This window comes from Pelobates fuscus, chromosome 5 (genome assembly GCF_036172605.1).
Source record: "Pelobates fuscus isolate aPelFus1 chromosome 5, aPelFus1.pri, whole genome shotgun sequence".
NCBI classification, from domain to species: Eukaryota; Metazoa; Chordata; class Amphibia; order Anura; family Pelobatidae; genus Pelobates; species Pelobates fuscus.
Window position 1 is genome coordinate 175,319,475 of NC_086321.1, and position 19,050 is coordinate 175,338,524.

At 42.0% G+C, this 19,050-nt stretch overlaps 1 protein-coding gene across 1 annotated transcript; it reads left to right on the top strand.

Moving 5' to 3' along the window:
• The first annotated feature begins 1,065 nt into the window (after positions 1 to 1,065).
• Positions 1,066 to 18,604, top strand: NEFH (neurofilament heavy chain). Its single transcript, XM_063454740.1, has 4 exons — positions 1,066 to 2,205; positions 13,302 to 13,501; positions 14,596 to 14,720; positions 15,782 to 18,604. The coding sequence occupies exons 1-4, from the start codon at positions 1,422 to 1,424 to the stop codon at positions 18,165 to 18,167; spliced, it is 3,495 nt and encodes a 1,164-aa protein (XP_063310810.1). The 5' UTR covers positions 1,066 to 1,421; the 3' UTR covers positions 18,168 to 18,604.
• Positions 18,605 to 19,050: the final 446 nt, after the last annotated feature.

Consider the following 19,050-nt stretch of genomic DNA (forward strand, 5'->3'; position numbering starts at 1 on the left):
CAATGCCTACAGGATTACGTTGCAGGAGGTGGAGCTGCCAGTTGCACCAAGGAAGTTTCAATACTGGAAAAAAAGTTAAGTAAAACATTTTTTCCAGTTTTTATTGCAGTTGGGGGGCCTCTAATGTAAATAGGGAGCAGGGCTTTATAGCACCAGCTATACAGGTTCATATTCCTTGCTATAGCTCTGTTCCTCCTTCTGTGAAGCATTTGCACACATGGCGCATGCACTGCAATCACCACAGTTGAAACCACTGCTTGTCTATGAGATGCACTCACTTACCTATAAACTATTGTGAGTGAGGCAGGAAATATTCTGAGCTGTATGCTTGAAAGCTGGGATGTTTTACTATGGGACTGTATAAAAATGCTGATTTCACTTGAAATCAACAATTTTATTTTATTTTTATAATTCTTTATTTGTGCGTAGACTCATAAAACAGCAATACAAACGTGATTTTTATAAAAGAAACAAACAAACCTGAAGGAACAGGGACATAAATCCTAAAGCATTTGAGCAAGTTAACCTGCTGTAGGGTTCTGGAATGTAGCTTTAAATTAGATCTTAGCGGAAATATGATGAATATACTGTGCAAATTGAAAATACACTTTTTTGGAGGGCAGTCATGCAAACTGGGCTATAGGTGCAAGAAGTGCATTTTCCAACACATAATGTCTTGTACCTCAAGGTTCTAATTCTATAGGATCTGGAATCAAGGTCCTTGAAAATCCTTGCTGGCAAAGGAAGGATTACAAAGCATTTTTTAACACCACACTGTCTTGCAGATGTGTTTAGGGCAGAGCAGTGCAATGTAGAATATCCGGTATTGGGGAGGCGGGGGTGTCTATTATTAACATACTGCTACAGTGCATGACAATGCAAAGCACAGCTTACTGTACTGCAACAAAATACAATCCAGATATAAGCATATCCTTTATTTATTTACATTATTTCATTGCCCTGGGTAACTGTGCATGTTATTCAATGAGCTGAGCTGCTATTCTCAGGTCTCCTGTGCTGAGAGTCAGCATGGCAGAGTGTGACGCAGGGGTGGTGTCTGCTCTGCTGAGTTGAGAAGTTTGCTGCAGTATAAATGCTGATGCTGTCCTCTATCTGCCGCAGTGCCCTGCTTCTCCCCACACGGTGTGCACCTGACTTACTCTCTAGTCTACATCATCCCAGCATCAACTCTCTCTCAGCATCTCTCTGAGTGCCACCCAGCATCTCCTCACTCTGGGTATCAGACTCTACATCCCAGCATCTCCTCACTCTCTCAGGATCCCTCTTAATACATCACAGCATCTCCACAGTATTTATCCCAAACTTGCACTCCCAATTCTCTCCCTAGTCACCCCTGTCTGCTTTACTTACCCCTATCCCTCTGCTCCCTCACCCACTGAAAGTTTAAAGTTCCCCTAAACATGCTCAGTTACAGCCTGGAGCGCTCCATGGGACCAGCCACTTACCGCAGGCACCCTGGGGGTGACACTTACCTGCGCTCCAGCTCTTTGTCCCTCACTCACAGTGGCAGCAGCAGCTTCCAGTCCCAGAGCCGGAGTCGCCGCACTGTGGCTCCCCTGGCTTACAGCGAGGGTCCCGAGCCATCCAATGGGCCCCGCAATGAGAAGGAGGCCCTGCAGGGGCTGAATGATCGCTTTGCCGGCTACATAGACAAAGTGAGGCGGCTGGAGGAGCAGAACCAGTACCTGCAGCAGGAGGCCAGTGTCCTGAGGAAGCAGCAGGCTGGGGTGTCTGCTATTGGGCAGCTGTATGAGAGGGAGATCCGGGACATGAGGAACCAGCTCCTGAAAACCCTGTCAGAGAATGGGCAGGAGCAGCTAGAGAGGGACCGGCTGACTGAGGACATGGACCTGCTGAGGGTGAAGACCCAGGAGGAGCACAGGCTGAGGGAGGAGGCCCTGGCTGCAGAGAGGGCCCTGAAGCAATATCTCCAGGAGAGCAGCCTGGACAGGGAGCAGATCGCCAGGAAGGTGCAGGTCCTGGAGGACGAGGTGGGCCAGCTGTGCAGGACCCACCAGGAGGACGTGGAGGACATGCTACAGCAGATCCAGGGGAGCCAGGTGACAACTCAGCAGCTGGGAGAAGTACCAGGCATGGAGCTGGCATTAGCACTCAAGGACATCAGGGCACAGCTGGAGGGCCACATTGGCAAAAACAATGCCCTGGTCCAGGACTGGTTCCAAGGTGAGAGGAAGGAGACACATTGCTCCCAGTGTAGGAGGCAGATAGATGGGGAGATACACATGTAAATTGACACACACACATCCTAGACCAAGGCACTCTACTTAAACTCATACTATGTCAAAAAAACTGAGAAACATCCTTCAGTCTGACATCTGGTTGTAAGGGATCACTTAACACGAGGGACTCTTTAGATCAGTGAATTCCATCAGTTATAATCTCAGAATAATTTCAATAAAACTAAGAGGGAACTCCCTAACCAGTGGTTGGGTGGTAGCTTGTCTTGAAAAGCAAACTTTTAAATCTAGGCTAAGGGAGTTATAGCTCAATTGGAGAATTGTTAGTTAAAAATTCAATTGTTATGGTCTAAGCATATAATTTCCTTGATCATTTCCTGACAAATCTCTGTTTAGTAAATAGCCTTGTTTACCAGTCAGCAGAAACAGCAAAATCCATAGAATCTCACTCATTAATTGGACAGTGAGTTGCACAGAGAAAAAGAAACATTTTAAGTGCCTCACATATTAATTGGGCACAATTATTTAATCTATTCACTGCAGCTTTACATTGCTTCTGATATATGTTTACTGGCTGTCTTATACTTGTTGGAAAATCAATATGTAGTTCTATATTCCCTGTTTGTGATGACTCTGTTGATGTGATGTTGCAGTAAGTTTTCATCATGGCTCTTTGTCTCTTCCAGTTGAGAAGTGGTTAAAGTGTATATCCATGAGTCACAGTTTGATTCTATATTCAGATCCTCACCCTCACTGATTCTTTCATACTGCCATGTGCAGTAATAGATAGATTGTTGCATCACAGTATAAATGTAACATTTCGTGTAGTCTTTCTCCACAGACAGATTGCTAATGAAAATATTTGATATTTATATTTACAAGACTAGCACAATTATTCACAAGTCACAAGTTGTCAGAAACACACCAGATAAATTAAAATATATGTCCAAAATATCTATTTTATGTATATTGGCCTGTATATTTCTCAACAATTCACAGATTAGTGAATCATCCGGAATTTATCCCTACGTTCCATTTGAGATATGGAGTCATACCTCATTGTATAAACTACTTATTATTTGTTCTAAATTATTTACAGTGTAGCAGCATTTAAATGTAAGATGTTCTATATCATTTCTAAGTAAATGTATTGGGGTTTGTCTATTTTACCTGCTTTGCTGTTAAGTAGAAAGTATATAAATATATATAGAGAGAGAGAGAGAGAGAGAGAGAGAGAGAGAGAGAGAGAGAGAGAGAGAGAGAGAGAGAGGGAGAGAGAGAGACAAGGCAAACAAGGCATTTGCCTAGGGCGGCACTTTCAGGGGGGTGGGGGGGCGCCAAAAAATGCCACCCCAAGCTCCTAGACAAATGCCTTGTTTGCCTCATGTTCTGGGGCAGTCCACCTTACTGTGGGTGAGTGTAGCTGTCAGTGTGTGTCTGTGAGTGAGAATGAGTGTGCCTGTCAGTGTGTGTATGTCATTTTATGTGTATATGAGAGTGTGTGCCTGTCAGTGAATGGGTGTGTCAGTGTGTGTCTGTCAGTGAAAGTGTGTGTTGGTTAAACAGCGTGTGCCAATGACTGTATCTGTGTGCCAATGACTGTGTATCTGTCAGTGAGCGTATATCAATGCATGTATCAATGAGGGCATGTGTCTGTCAGTCAAAATAATGGCCTTGGTACGAATTGGGGGGCAAATTTAGATTTTGGGGGTGCCCAAATTTAGTCGTGCCTAGGGCAGCACAAATCCAAAATACACCACTGGAGGGGATTGCCATTTGAGCGTTCTTGTCTGAGCATTTTCTGGTCACTGAATTTAAACTAGTTTTTGAATGGGTGAAAATAGCATGCACGCTTGGTTTATTGTTTATTTTCTTATTATAACTTTTTGATTCACTTTGAAAATGTTGACTGAACAAAATATAGATAAAAAGTTGTTTCTGCTCCTATACGTATGCAAAACCAGCTTTAAAAAAATATGCAATTGAAAAGGTTGCACATGGTACATCAGTGTAATGCATCATACACCCCCTTAGATTGGCATTTTCAACTTTTAGATTTTGACATTTTTAATATTTACCCTTGGTAATAACCTCATTAGAGCCTGGCAGGTTTACCTTTACATGCACTCTACAAAAGGAATGTTTCAATGTTGGGGAACAGGTAAATCTGTGTAAGGTGGAACTATTAGAATATTGTAAGAGCACACCTCGCATGTGAGCAAAAATAGATGCTTTTCTTTTATTAGTTTGTGTTGGGAGGTTGGGTGCATTACTCACATGTTTAATTATTTAATTATCTATTTATATAATCTTTATATAAGTCTTTTAGATCAAGACAAAAAGATCGACATCAAGGTAGAGAAGAGGGTAACTGTTTGGTGTCAAACAGGCATTGTACCTATAAAAGAGAGCAATGTGTTAGATATGCATAAGGGATACTAATATAGATAGTTATATTTGTGTTAGGTAATCGAGATGCACTGTGCAACCATGTTATAAAACGCTAAGATCATACAAGTGATCTAACATATGTACTGATACACCCTGATAAACAAAATCCCTGCCTTTTGTCAGATTACATTCTAGAGTTGCTTGTTAGGAGGTGAATGTAAACGGGTTGTATGGGATATATATTAGAAGGTTTAGGCAAGAGATGCTGTAGTCCTAGAGGTGGCTTGTCTCCAAGGACACCTTCAGGCCTGGCTCCTGCAGAAGTGCAGACAGCTGGCAGAGTGACAAGATTGGAATTAATTCATTCATTTTTCAGCCCTCTTCTCTACAGTGGGCCGAAAGTAATGGTAATATTTAATAATTTAATTCTTGGGATAGCATAATCTCTGGCTGCAATGCAGCAGCTAAACGGACACAGGGCATGTGCTCCCATTACTGCTCATTCCTGCACTGCAGCATTGGACCAACCCAGTACATGCTCAGCTTGGCAACTGATCCACCTGGCTTGTTGCCTTGAATTTAAATAGATATTAGTTACAGTCAGGGGGCTGGAGAAGGTATCTGGTACACACCCTTTTACCGTGCTTTATGTGTTATAGGCGTTATGACACCAGAACAATGTGTTCTTATTGAGAATCACAGTTAGTAGAATTGTTTAAGGTACTGCTCTTCGCTACCTTATATTTCTGTAGATTATTGGCCTTTTTCACACCTTTACGGACTACATGCCTCTGCTATGCATGAATGGACCACACAAAACAAACAACGTAGGATCTCCGCTCTTATCATAGTTATGTTAGACACATTGAGAGAAGTTTAGTGTTGCATTTAAAAATGGTCTAAAGTACTAAAAGTGGGCAATGACTATGGAAATCAGTGGATGCACCTAGCACGTTGCAATGGTAATTCCATCAAGTTACAGTTTAGAACCACTATTTAGAACTGAAAACCTTGATATATCTCCCCCATTATGCTACTTCTTACTGTATTACATTCTTATGTATTACAGCATTCCTACCATAGGCGTCTGCAAGGTCTACCCAGACACAAACTAATATATGGCTACATATTCATCCCTCTCTCTCTTTAGGTCCCTATCTGCATTTTTACAGATGGGGCACTTTATCTGCTGAATTTAGAGATTAGGCTAAATAATCAAAAAATTACTTTCAGTTAAAAGAAATTTACAAACAAAAGTAAATTAAGTGTATTTTCAGTACACACTTTATAATAATAATAATAATACAAAAACTTATTGCACATCCCAATGAAATAAAATCTGGTGTGAACCTAAAGTCCACTATCAACCAGCTATATAATTTCATCAGTATAAATAATGGACATAAATGGTAAGCCATGTTCAGGATGCATTGAACATATCAATGAACGAATGTAAAGGACCATAAATTACAGACTGGCCTATTTGTCACAATATAAAGTGATTTTCTATAGGCATCTTTTCAGGGACTTCTTTTACAAATGATCTTACTGTAAACTAATTTATGTTAAGGGAATACTATAGGGTCAGGAACACAAACATGTAATCCTGACCTTATAGTATTAAAAACACCATCTAGCTCCCCTTGCCCTCCATTAATATAGTAAAATCCTACTTTTATTCCAGTCTGCTTCTGCTGGCTCTTCCCCCGGTCTGCCTGCTTGGCTGACATCACCTGAAGTGTTGCTCAATACCAATCACAATGCTTTCCCATAGGAAAGGATTGGATTGGCTGAGCTTGTCAAGTGGCAGATCAGGGGCGGAGCCAACACAAGCCAAACACAGCCCTGGCCAATCAGAATCTCCTCATAGAGATTAATTGAATCTATGAGGAAAGTTCAGTGTCTCCGTGCAGAGGGTGGAAGCACTGTGCAGCACTTAGCCATGAAGCACCTCTAACAGCCTTCTGAGGAGTGGCAAGTGGAGGTATCCCTAGGCTGTAATGTAATCATTGCATTTTCTCTAAAAAAGACAGTGTTGCTAAAAGCCTGAAGGGAATGATGCTACTCACCAGAAGAAATACAATAAGCTGTAGCTGTTCTGGTGACTATAGTGTCCCTTTAAGAAATACACCCATTTGTATGGTCAGATAATGTCTAAATGTTTTTGGCGGGCATCACGTTTTGCTCCTTTACCACTTGTGTCTGGTAATTTGTAATTTTCCTGTTAACCACATAATGTGCTAACACTGTGCTACCCTAGGCATGAAGAAACTCACCCCCCCCCCCCCCCAAACTTGCCTTGCCCTGACCTGTTTAAGACGAGCACACAGTTGGCCTTCAGACACACCTGGTCACTGACAGACACACACTCTCAGATACATGATGACATACATTCACTGACAGACACACACATTCACTGACAGACACATACACTCACTAACAGATACACACTCACTGACAGACATTCACTGACAGATACACAAACATTCAAGGATAGACACATTCACTCACAGACACACAGTGACAGACACGCACATTCACTCACTCACAGACACTCATATATTCACTGATAGACACACAGACACACTGACAGACACCCTGAAACTGACAAACTCACACCTACACACTAGGGATCGATTGATTATCGGTCTGACAGATATTATCGTCCGATATTCGGTATTTACGGCAATATTGGTATCGGTCAATAAAGATACCGATATTGCCGATCAGGACCGCCGGGCCCATGACATGCCCGGTGGTCCTGGGGGCCCAGCAAGCTCTTACTTACCTTCTCAGCAGCTCCCTTCAGCTCCCCTGTCTAAATCTCGTGAGTCCCGCGGCCGTCAGAGTGTTTCCACGGGTTACGATGGAAACGCTCCGCGCAGCACGCAGGCAGCGAGAGTTAGACAGGGGAGCTGCAGGGAGCTGCTGAGAAGGTAAGTAAGAGCTAGCTGCAGGCCCTCCACTGCACAGTCCATGCCACCGGACCACCAGGGAATACCATATCCCCCCTCCCTGGCCAAGTAGCAAGCAGGGAGGGGGGACAAAAAAACTATTAAATTTTTTTTTTTAAAGTTAACAAAATTAAAATGCCCCCCCATTTTACATACACTACATACCTACACAAACACACACACTACACAAACACACTCTGCATTATATACACATACACAAACACACTCTGCATTCATTATATACACACACTACACAAACACACACACACTCTGCATTCATTATATAAACACTACACAAACGCACACACACTCTGCATTCATTATATACACACACACACACATACTCTGCATTCATTATATACACACACTCTGCATTCATTATATGTAGTAAGGCCGTTTGGCCTGTATTTGTGGGAGGGGCTTAAGTTAACTCAACCCCCTATATAAGCTACACCCCTTACCTGACTCCTTACCGATCAAGGTCAGCGTCTGAATGCCCTACCTAACGTCTGTTAACATTGATGTTCTAGCAGCACTACTAGCCAACCACCCATCCAGACACCTGGTAGATTTTCTTGTTACAGGATTCAACGAAGGGTTCCACACAGGCATCCTACACATGCCCACGGGCCACCTAGAATGCCCAAACTTACAGTCGGCAAACCAGAACCCAACAGCAGTGGATACCCTAATAGCCCAAGAATTGGCAGACGGGTTCGTGTTCGGTCCATTCTTAACCCCACCATTTACATCATGGCGTACAAACCCCATCGGTATTGTCACGGGTAAAACTTCCCTCAAGCAAAGACTCATTATTGATCTTTCAGCCCCTCATACCTCCCCTACCCCAAGTCTAAACTCCCTCATTCCCTCCGAGGAATTTTCCCTTCAATACGCCACCATTGATCACGCCATTACAGCCATCACACAGACTGGGGTTGGAGCTTGGTTAAGTAAAACAGACATTACGAATGCCTTCAAACTACTACCTATCCACCCTACACTCTGGCACCTACATGGTATTAAATGGGCAGACAAGTACTATTTCTTCTCCCGCTTAACCTTTGGGTCAAAAAGCAGCCCAAAGATTTTTGACACTTTCGCTGAAACCCTTTGCTGGTTACTTCTGAACATCTCAAGATGCCCCATGGTCATCCATTACCTCGACGACTTCCTAATGATAGAAGGGAACGAACTTCCGCCCAGCAGCCTCAAAGAAGCCCTTAATCTATTTCACCACTTGGGTGTCCCGGTATCCCTCAAGAAAACCGAAGGTCCTGACACCATCATAACATTTCTGGGTATACAACTGGATTCGGCATCCATGCAAGCAAGCTTACCACCCGACAAAATCGACAACATCATCAATAGCATAAACCACTACATTTTTCTGGGTACATGCAACCGTAAGGAACTCCAGTCCCTTATAGGTTCATTAAACTTCGCCATGCGCATCATCCCTCAAGGAAGGGCCTTCATATCCAGACTACTTTGTCTTTTTCCCCACTTTCAACACGAGAACCACAGACTGTCCATGGACCCACAAGCCACAGCAGACCTACAGATGTGGAGGAGGTTCTTGACCAGCTGGAACGGTAAAAGTCTGTTCCTCCCCGCCTTATCAGAGACGTCACCAACCGTATGGTCAGACGCAGCATCTAACAAAGGTTTTTCAGCCATCTTCGGTACCAAATGGCTTTGGGGCGCATGGCCAGAAGAAGTCCGTGACGTTGAAGGGTTTTTCACAACCTCAGCCCTCTTTGAGATCTACCCTATCGTGGCAGCTGCGGTGGCATGGGGACATCAATGGTCAGGCTTGTCTGTTCGCTGTCACTCAGATAACCAAGCCACATGTCACATAATAAACAAAGGCCGTTCATCATCCCTTACAATTATGAGGTTTCTTAGAAGGCTCACGTGGTTGGCAGCATGTCACAACTTCTACTTGGTTTGCTTTCATGTACCAGGTATTAGTAATGTAGCAGCTGACAGCCTGTCTCGTTTTAAATTTCAGGACTTTCGTCAAGCACACCCGTCAGCAGCTCAAGCAGCCACAGTAGCACCCCCGTTCTCACAACTAATCATGGACTAGACATTATAATGGAGCATAGCAGGGATCTAGCCACATTAGCACTATCACACAACACTCAAGCGACATACAACAGAGCCTTCACACTGTATAATAGATTTCTGGCAGATCACAACATATCACAACCTTTTGTCATGACATCCGTCATAGCTTTCGCTTCCTTTTGCCACCTCAAATTACACTTATCATATAACACAATTAAACTATATCTTACCGGCATACAACACCACATACTAACCATAAAACCTAACACACAGAGCTTCATGTCATCATACCAGGTAAAAATTATACTCAGAGGTATACAGAAATCCGTACCTCCACGACCACCACAACGCTTACCCATTGACAAAGAACTTTTCCAGTCATTATCCGACCTATTAGATTCCAGACCTTTCCACACTACCGCAAACACAGTCATTAAAACAGCCATGTATACAGCCTTCTACGGATTCCTCAGGCCAAGGGAGTTCACCACTGTCACAACTGACCAAAAAGAGAGGTGCCTGCTACACAAACACCTTATAAAACATGGCGATCACTACATACTCTCTTTACCCCAATCAAAGACAAGCCAACATGCGCCCCCAGTAGAAATCACATATTATCCTACCCTAAACAAATGGTGTCCAGTAGCAGCCTTAGACTCCTATCTTCTCAACACCACAGCACTACCCTCACAACCATTATTCCAACTACAACACACAGTACTCACCACCACGGCATTCATGAGATATATACGATCCCTGCTAACAATGCTGGGTCTCAAACCTTCCCACTACTCTGGTCACTCGTTTCGCATAGGAGCAGCCTCCACCGCATCCAGCGCTAACGTACCAGTACACGTCATCAAGGCATTGGGACGTTGGAAATCATCTGCCTATACTACATATATCCCCAAGCCAACACAAGAATTAAGGAATGCTTTTAAAGCCATATCTGGATAATTGTATATATTGTTGACTGTAATAAATCTTTTGTTATTCATTTTTGCCCTCTTTATTTACAGGCCTACCGTATCGTCGGTATCGGCACACCACAACCGACTTGCTCTTTTATACTATTCCCATTTCTTACTGAAGTCTCACTTCTTATACAAGTACTTTGCCCCTTACACAAGTAGTAAGGCCGTTTGGCCTGTATTTGTGGGAGGGGCTTAAGTTAACTCAACCCCCTATATAAGCTACACCCCTTACCTGACTCCTTACCGATCAAGGTCAGCGTCTGAATGCCCCTCCCACCCACTCCTCATTTCAACACTTTTTCTTTCTTTTCTTTCCATTTTTCCTTTACTCTCATACTACTTGGTGGGCCCTCTTTATTTACAGGCCTACCGTATCGTCGGTATCGGCACACCACAACCGACTTGCTCTTTTATACTATTCCCATTTCTTACTGAAGTCTCACTTCTTATACAAGTACTTTGCCCCTTACACAAACACACACTACACCAGTGGTAGTCAACCTTTTTCTACCTACTGCCCACTAATGCAAAATTTCCTTACCGCCCACCAGTTTTCGCGCAAATGCAGATTTTTTAGAAAGGAGGGTGTTTTAAAAAAATAAATAAATGTATGTACATTTATCTTTTTATTTCTATTTTATGCATGTTTATAATGTTTTTCACTTTATAAAGTTTAATGAGAAAACAATAAAGTAAATTGAAATTACCTTTACTAGCGATTAATGAGATCCTTGAGGCTGATGCTGCGAGACTAAATATTTGATATTTGGTTCGATTTTCGTAATGAACAAACGAAGGTCTCCTCTTTCGGTGATATTCAGACGATTCCTCTGTTTGATTTTTTTATTTTCCTTCTTTCTCCTTTTTTACAAGTACTCTGCACCTTCTTTCTCCTATTCTACAAATACTCTGCTCATTCTTTCTCCTATTCTACAAGTACTCTGCTCCTTCTTTACAAGTACTCTGCTCCTTCTTTCTCCTTTTTAACAAGTACCCTGCTCCTTCTTTCTCCTTTTAACAAGTACCCTGCTCCTTCTTTCTCCTTTTTTTACAAGTACTCTGCTCCTTCTTTCTCTTATTCTACAAGTACTCTGCTCCTTCTTTTCAAGTACTCTGCTCCTTCTTTCTCCTATTCCACAAGTACTCTGCTCCTTCTTTCTCCTTTTTTACAAGTACTCTGCTCTTTCTTTCTCCTATTCTACAAGTACTCTGCTCCTTCTTTACTGTACTCTGCTCCTTCTTTCTCCTTTTTTACAAGTACTCTGCTCCTTCTTTCTCCTATTCTACAAGTACGCTGTTCCATCTTTCTCCTTTTTACAAGTACTCTGCTCCTTCTTTCTCCTTTTTAAAAGTACTCTGCTCCTTCTTTCTCCTATTCTTCAAGTATTCTGCTCCTTCTTTCTCCGATTTTCCAAGTACTCTGCTCCTTCTTTCTCCAATTTCCAAGTACTCCACTCCCTGCTATCGTGTATCCCCCTACCTACTGCAACTCCTTCCCTTCCTCTACCCGCGTGTTACACTTGTTCACGAGCGCACGCATTCATACGTGCGCGCGATATGGGCGCACATGCGTTGGAGGGAGGATTCTGCTACCGCCCACCTGGAATCCCAAAACGCTGACTAGTGGGCGGTAGGGACCAGGTTGACAACCCATGCACTACACAAACACACTGCATTCACTATACACACACTGCATTCACTTTACGCACACTACACACACAATGCATTCACTATACACACACTGCACAAACACTGCATTCACTAATCAAATACTCTCACTGCATCCATTACACACACATATATTCTTGAAAACATAAATTCTCTCTAAAAAATCAATATCGGTTGATCACTACTACACACTTACAAATTATATATATTATATATATATATATATATATATATATATATAATTATTATTTTTTTCCTCTCCACCTTTGGATTCTTGCCTGGGGTCCAGTGGCTGGCTGCTGCTGGGCTGGCTGGGCGCTGAGTGTGCTGACAGGTAGATGTACAGTGGAGATGATGAGGGAGCTGAGATTCTCCCGCTCAGCTCCCTCGCTTGTCGTTTAGTGATGTCAGGAGCCAGAGTGACATCATATTACGACTCCCAGCATCACTGTGACCCTACCCGCAATGTGAGCCCCTGAACGTCTAGGGGGTGGGGGTCAGCGGCCTGAGGCGTGCTTTTGGGCCCCCATGAAAGAGGCTAACAAGGCATTTGCCAGGGCGCTTAGGGGCGGTGTTTTTTGCTTCCCCCAAATGCCTTGTTAGCCTTGTGGGAAATACACCACTTCCCCTAATATAAAAAGTGTCCTTCTTCCTCCATCTGAAATTTTAGGAGATATGGAGTTGTACTCTGTGGTAATATTTGTATATGGACTATATATTGTAAGCAGGGCCAAAGACACCATGATTCCAAAATACTGTACTGGCCTCTGGCAGACAAATTTGACAGACCGTCGTCCACGAAAATCAGCCACTGGAATTTACTTATGATGCAGATTGTCTCAACCAAATATCAGTATGTTGACAGGTTATCCCAAAATATTTAGATCATCAGTGAGGCAGGATTTGCTGCACTGTATAAGAGACTGTGTATGTATATTGACTGTATTTTATCTGTACAATGTACATGAATTTTCTGAAAATCTACATTGCGTGTTTGTTTTATCTGTTCTCATTTACAGAGAAATTGAATAAACTTAATGAGGCATCTCATGTGAATACCCAGGCAATACATTCTGCCAACGATGAAATCACCACATACAGGCACCAGCTGCAAAGCCAGGTTACTCAGCTGGACGTACTAAAGAATTCTCAGCAAAACCTGGAGAGACAATGCATGGATATGGAGGACCGCCACCAAGCTGAGATGGCATCTTACCAGGTAACAGTTAAAGGATCACTATAGGGTCAGGAACACAAACATGTATTCCTAACCCTATAGTGTTAACACCACCACCAGCCCCCATGGGCCCCTCATGCCTCCATAAATATAGCAAAATCTTACGGTATTCAAGCCAGAAGCTGTAAATCTGCATGCTGTTAGACTCAGAAAAACAAGCAGTCTGCTGACATGTGGTAGCCTGATCCAATCACAGTGCTTCCCCATAGGATTGGCTGAGACTGACAAAGAGGCAGATCAGGGGAAGAGCCAGCATGATTCAAACACAGCCCTGGCCAATCAGCATCTCCTCATAGAGGTGAATTGAATCAATGAATCTCTATGAGGAAAGTTCAGTGTCTGCATGCAGAGGGAGGAGATATTGAATCACAGGATGCTGTGCACAGTGCTGCCCTGTGCTCTGCTGACAGCAGATCTGAGTGGATGGAGGCATATAATGCCTCCATCAACTCCGAAGACCCCCTGGTTCACTCTGAGTGACTGCAACTGGAGGTGTTCCTAGCTTTCAATGTAAACACTGTATGTTCCCAGAAAATACAGTGTTTACATGAGAAAGGCTGCAGGGAGCTATAGTTCTCACCTGAACAACCTCATTAAGCTGAAGTTGTTCAGGTGACTATAGTGTCCCTTTAATGCCACACAGAATGTTACATATTGAGAGCAGAGCAGAGTAGAATGTACATTGGTTGCATCATGTCTACTAGGGTAATGAGACAAATCGAGTTTGTAATATATAGATGGAAGTGCTGGTCATTTTTATAACATAGGGTAACCGATTCCATACAGTTTGTTACTTAGTAGGTTAACTTACCTGACAGTAGATCATATACTAATGAGATGCATTATTAAGAAGTCATAAGCAAGCAAGTTTGAAATAAACAGAAGTACCCAATGCTAACTTTGAAATAAATAGAAGTACCCAATGCTAAAATTGAAATAAACAGAATTACCCAATGCTAACATTTATTGGCACCACAATGTGTGGTGTAATAATTAATAGCTCAGTGCGCATGGATTTATTCATTCAATAAGCTATTAAATAATAATTACATGACATTTTCTAACCTCTTTCTCAGGATACTCTGCAGCAGCTGGAACATGAACTGAGGAACACTAAGTGGGAAATGGCTGCTCAGATACGAGAGTATCAAGACCTCCTTAATGTCAAGATGGCTCTAGACATTGAAATTGCCGCATATAGGTAATTAATCATCTCATGTTACTATGTTAATATGTGTTACTGTACACATATTAACTTTAGTAACACTTGCACCTATAAGCACCTGTTGATCTTAGCACTAACTACATTCTCATCCTTCCCTATACTCCTTCCTTGTACCTCTGTTGGTCTTTGTCCACTCCTTTTTCTCATCACCCCTTTTCAGCCCTCAGTTTCTCTCTCCCATACTCTTGCTGCATACATATTATATTATAGCAATCTGCCTCACATACACCTCCTATCTTTCACCCATTGCTTTATCTCATCTCATCCTCCCAAAACATCCACATCTTTCAATTTAGGTCCTGTTCTCAACCAAGCACTTACAATCCTTTGCGAGTCAGAACCCACTCTGTTCATCTTAGGAGCCCTATCCCATTCCTTCTAAAGATTCCCTTCACGACAAACACATTCGTTCTATCTTTGGGAATTTTACGTCTATTATAAGTCCACCTTTCTTTCAGTACATCACCCTCTATTTAAGCCCCCATAGCACTACTTTCATTATAGATTCTCCTGCCTCGCATCCAGTTCATTCATCCCGGGACTCCTCCCCAACATGACATCATCACTTCGTCATAGTCCCAGGTCAGAACTCTTTTCCATCCCCTCACCCTTGTAATGACATGTATGGGTGTTCCTACGTTTAATTTGCTGCCACAAGTTTCTTTCCATAGAGCATATGAGTTCATGATAAGCCATGTAGACATGCTGTGAATGGACATCACACACTCAGTATATCTCAGTTTGTAGCTATGACCACACTTTATTATTGTCTGCAAAACATTGAGGGGTTAAATCTGTGATAGATAAGCAAAAGGGCAGATGTTCCAGTTGTCTGCAAAGCATGTGGGCCTTAAACAACTGCCCCTTTTAAGCTTGCTTTTGAAACAGCTGTAATTGCACAAGCCTGTGGTACAAAAAATGTTTTCACATTTGATATTATAATGTTCTTTACTTCATATTCTTATGAATTGAATAATAGCATTTTTTAACTCTGATTTATCTGAACAACCTTTTCCTGTCCTGTTCTTTATCTTTAGAAAGTTGCTAGAAGGTGAAGAATGCCGCATTGGGTCTGGATTTGACCTTTTCCCATTTGATGATAGAACAGTGAGGGTCCCCAGTACCCCAAAGCACATCAAAGTTAAAAAAGAAGAAAAAATTAAGATTGTGGAGAAATCAGACAAAGAAACAGTAATTGTAGAAAAACAAACAGAGGAAACTCATGTAACTGAGGAGGTAACAGAGGAAGAAGAAATAATTACATCTCCTGAAGTAGAAAAAGAAGTCGGAGAAGAGGAGACAAAAGATGAGGAAGAAGCTGAAGAGACAGCAGGGACAGGAGAAGAAGAGGATACGACTGTTGATGTAGTAGATGAAGAGAAAGCTAAAATTAAGGATGAGGAACCAAGCAAAGCAACAGACCAGGAAAACAAAACAAAGAAAAGTGAGAAGGAATCAACCAAGAAAGAAGAAACTACAGAGAATGAGAAAAAGGGTAAAACAGATGAAAAAGAAGACAGTGAGGAAGCCATCAAAGATAAAGAGAAGGAACCAACCAAAAAAGAGGAAAAAGGTGATCCAACTAAGAAGAAAGAAAAGACAGAGCCTGTAAAAAAAGATGAACCATCCAAGGAGGGAGGAAAGAATGACGACAAAGTGGACAAAGCTAAAACTGATGATATCCCCAAGAAAGAGCAAAAGAAGGAGCCATCTGAAAAAGAGTCTCTTAAGAAAGATGAAATAAAGGAGCCAGTCAAAGAGCCTCCTAAAAAAGAAGCCAAAGTTGATTCTGCAAAAGATGGAAAGAAGGAACCTGACAAACAAGCAGAACCTACAAAACAGGAGAAAAAAACAGAGGTGGCAAAGAAGGGAGAAATTGTTGAGACTCCCACAAAAGAAGAAAAAAAAGATAAAGGAGAGAAAGCAACAACTACAGCCAAAGAAGAAAAGAAAGAGTCTGATAAAAAAGAAGTTAAGCCAGCTAAAGAAAAAGATGAAAAACCTGACAAAGTCAAAGAAAAAACACAGAAAGCAGAAGATAATCAATCAAAGGCAGATGACACTAAGTCGGACAAAACAGAGAAAGAGACAGCCCCGGCTAAACAAGACCAGAAGTCATCAAAAACAGAAGAGAAGCAGAAACCCAAGGAAGAAAAGAAGCCTATCCAGCTGGACAGTGATAAAAAGCCTGAGAAAGTAGATGAGAAAAAAACAGCCAGTGGAGAAGAGGAGTCTCCCAAGAAAGAAGAAAAGACAGCTAAGGCAGAGGAAAAGTCATCTATTGTGGAGAAGCCAGCAAAGGCAGAGGAAAAAGCAAGTGAAATAAAAGATAAGCCAGCCAAGGCTGAGGAGAAGTTGCCTAAAACAGAGGAGAAGGTGCCAGTCAAGGGAGAGACAAAGCCAGCCAAGGTAGAGGAATCAAAACCAGCCAAGGCAGAGGAAAAGAAGCCAGCCAAGGTAGAGGAATCAAAACCAGTCAAGGCAGAGGAGAAGAAGCCTGCAAAGGTAGAGGAATCAAAACCAACCAAGGACGAGGAGAAGAAGTCAGCCAAGGTGGAGGAGAAGAAGCCAGCCAAAGTAGAAGAAGAAAAGCCAGCCAAGAAAGAGGAAAAGAAGCCAGCCAAAGTAGAGGAATCAAAACCAGCCAAGGAAGAGGAGAAGAAGCCAGCCAAGGTAGAGGAAGAAAAGCCAGCCAAGAAAGAGGAAAAGAAACCAGCCAAAGTAGAGGAATCAAAACCAGCCAAGGAAGAGGAGAAGAAGCCAGCCAAGGTAGAGGAATCAAAACCAGTCAAGGCAGAAGAGAAGAAGCCAGTCAAGGCAGAAGAGAAGACACCAGCCAAGGCAGAGGAAAAGAAGCCGGCCAAGACAGAGAAGACAACACCTGCCAAAGAAGAAAAGACTACAGCAAAAGAAGAGGAGACAAAACCGATTAAAGTTGAGGAAAAAAAGCCAACCAAAGCAGAGGAGAAGACACAAGTCAAAGCAGAAGAAAAGAAGCCTGCCAAAGAAGAGAAAAAGCCAACCAAAGAAGAAGAGAAAAAGCCTACCAAGGCAGTAGATGTTAAGCCAGTCAAAGAAGAAGAGAAGACCAAGGTAGAAGAAAAGAAGGAAACCAAACATGTGAAGGTAGAAATTTTGTCACCAGAGGCAGAAGATAAGAAGGAGCCTGTAAAAGCAAAAGAATTGCCAAAGGCAAAAGATGATGAAAAATCCTTAAAAGATAAGTCTCCAATCACAGAGAAACCTAACAAAGAAGAAAAAGAAGACAGTCCAAAAGTAGACAAAAAAGCCAAAGAAACATTGGTCACTAAAAAGGAACCAACACCAAGTGGAAAATCCAAGACAGAGAAAATAGAAAAATCTTCTGGCACAGATCCAACAGACAGTGAAACTACTCAGGAAGCAAAAAAGAGTGATAAGTAAGCCAACCTCTGGGAAAATGTAAACAGAGAGTTGGAATCACCAAAGAGGCCACTAGCTGCCCAATGTTTTTGCTCTGGAACTGTCACCCACAGAGACTGCTTTGAGATGGTAAAAACACTGTACTGCTATGCAGAATGGACATTAAGAAACCCGCCTATAGAGTAATTGGGGCAGACACTCAGCAGGTTTTTCTAATGCAGCAGTCCAACCCCTTCCTTAAGAAACCTCAAGACTTATATATACTAGAGCACATGTGAATACACATGAGGGTATATATCAAGGGTCACAAAGGATGTGAAAAAATTGATGTAAACCTCTGCCCTACTTGTGCATATATAATGGTTCGTTACAGGAGCTGATAGGGTACAACATGTAGGACAGGTTAGGTTCAGTTGTAGTAGACAGGCGTCTATTTAGAGAAGAATGGGTGGATAAAAAGTTAAGAAACAAAACTGAATAATTGAGAAACTATATATAAAAAAAAAAATATATATATATATATATATATATGTATATATATATATATATATATATATGTATATATATATATATATATATATAGTGGTAAAAGCAGGTTTATAAGGTCACGCAATAGAGGTATAATGACAATAACCATTCAAATTTAAAGGGTTAAGGAGAGATTTTGTGGGTGCATTTAAAGGGGACACTTCAGAAAAAAATACTTGCGTGGTAATAGTGTAATAGAGTTCTTTACACTATAGACCGGTGGTAGGCAACCTTCAGCACTTTAGGTGTTGTTGACTACATCTCCAATCATGCTCTTACAGTCTTAATACTGGCAAAGCATCAGTAGAGATGTAGTTTACAACATCTGGAGTGCTGAAATTTGCCTAGCCCTGCTATAGACCCACAATTTCCTACA

What these genes read in the sequence shown, in the direction of transcription:
- NEFH (XM_063454740.1), top strand. Translation starts at nt 1,422, where the DNA reads ATGCTCAGTTACAGCCTGGAGCGCTCCATGGGACCAGCCACTTACCGC. An exon ending in GGTCCAGGACTGGTTCCAAG is followed by an intron (nt 2,206 to 13,301) that starts GTGAGAGGAAGG and finishes TCTCATTTACAG; the next exon opens with AGAAATTGAATAAACTTAAT. An exon ending in CTGAGATGGCATCTTACCAG is followed by an intron (nt 13,502 to 14,595) that starts GTAACAGTTAAA and finishes CCTCTTTCTCAG; the next exon opens with GATACTCTGCAGCAGCTGGA.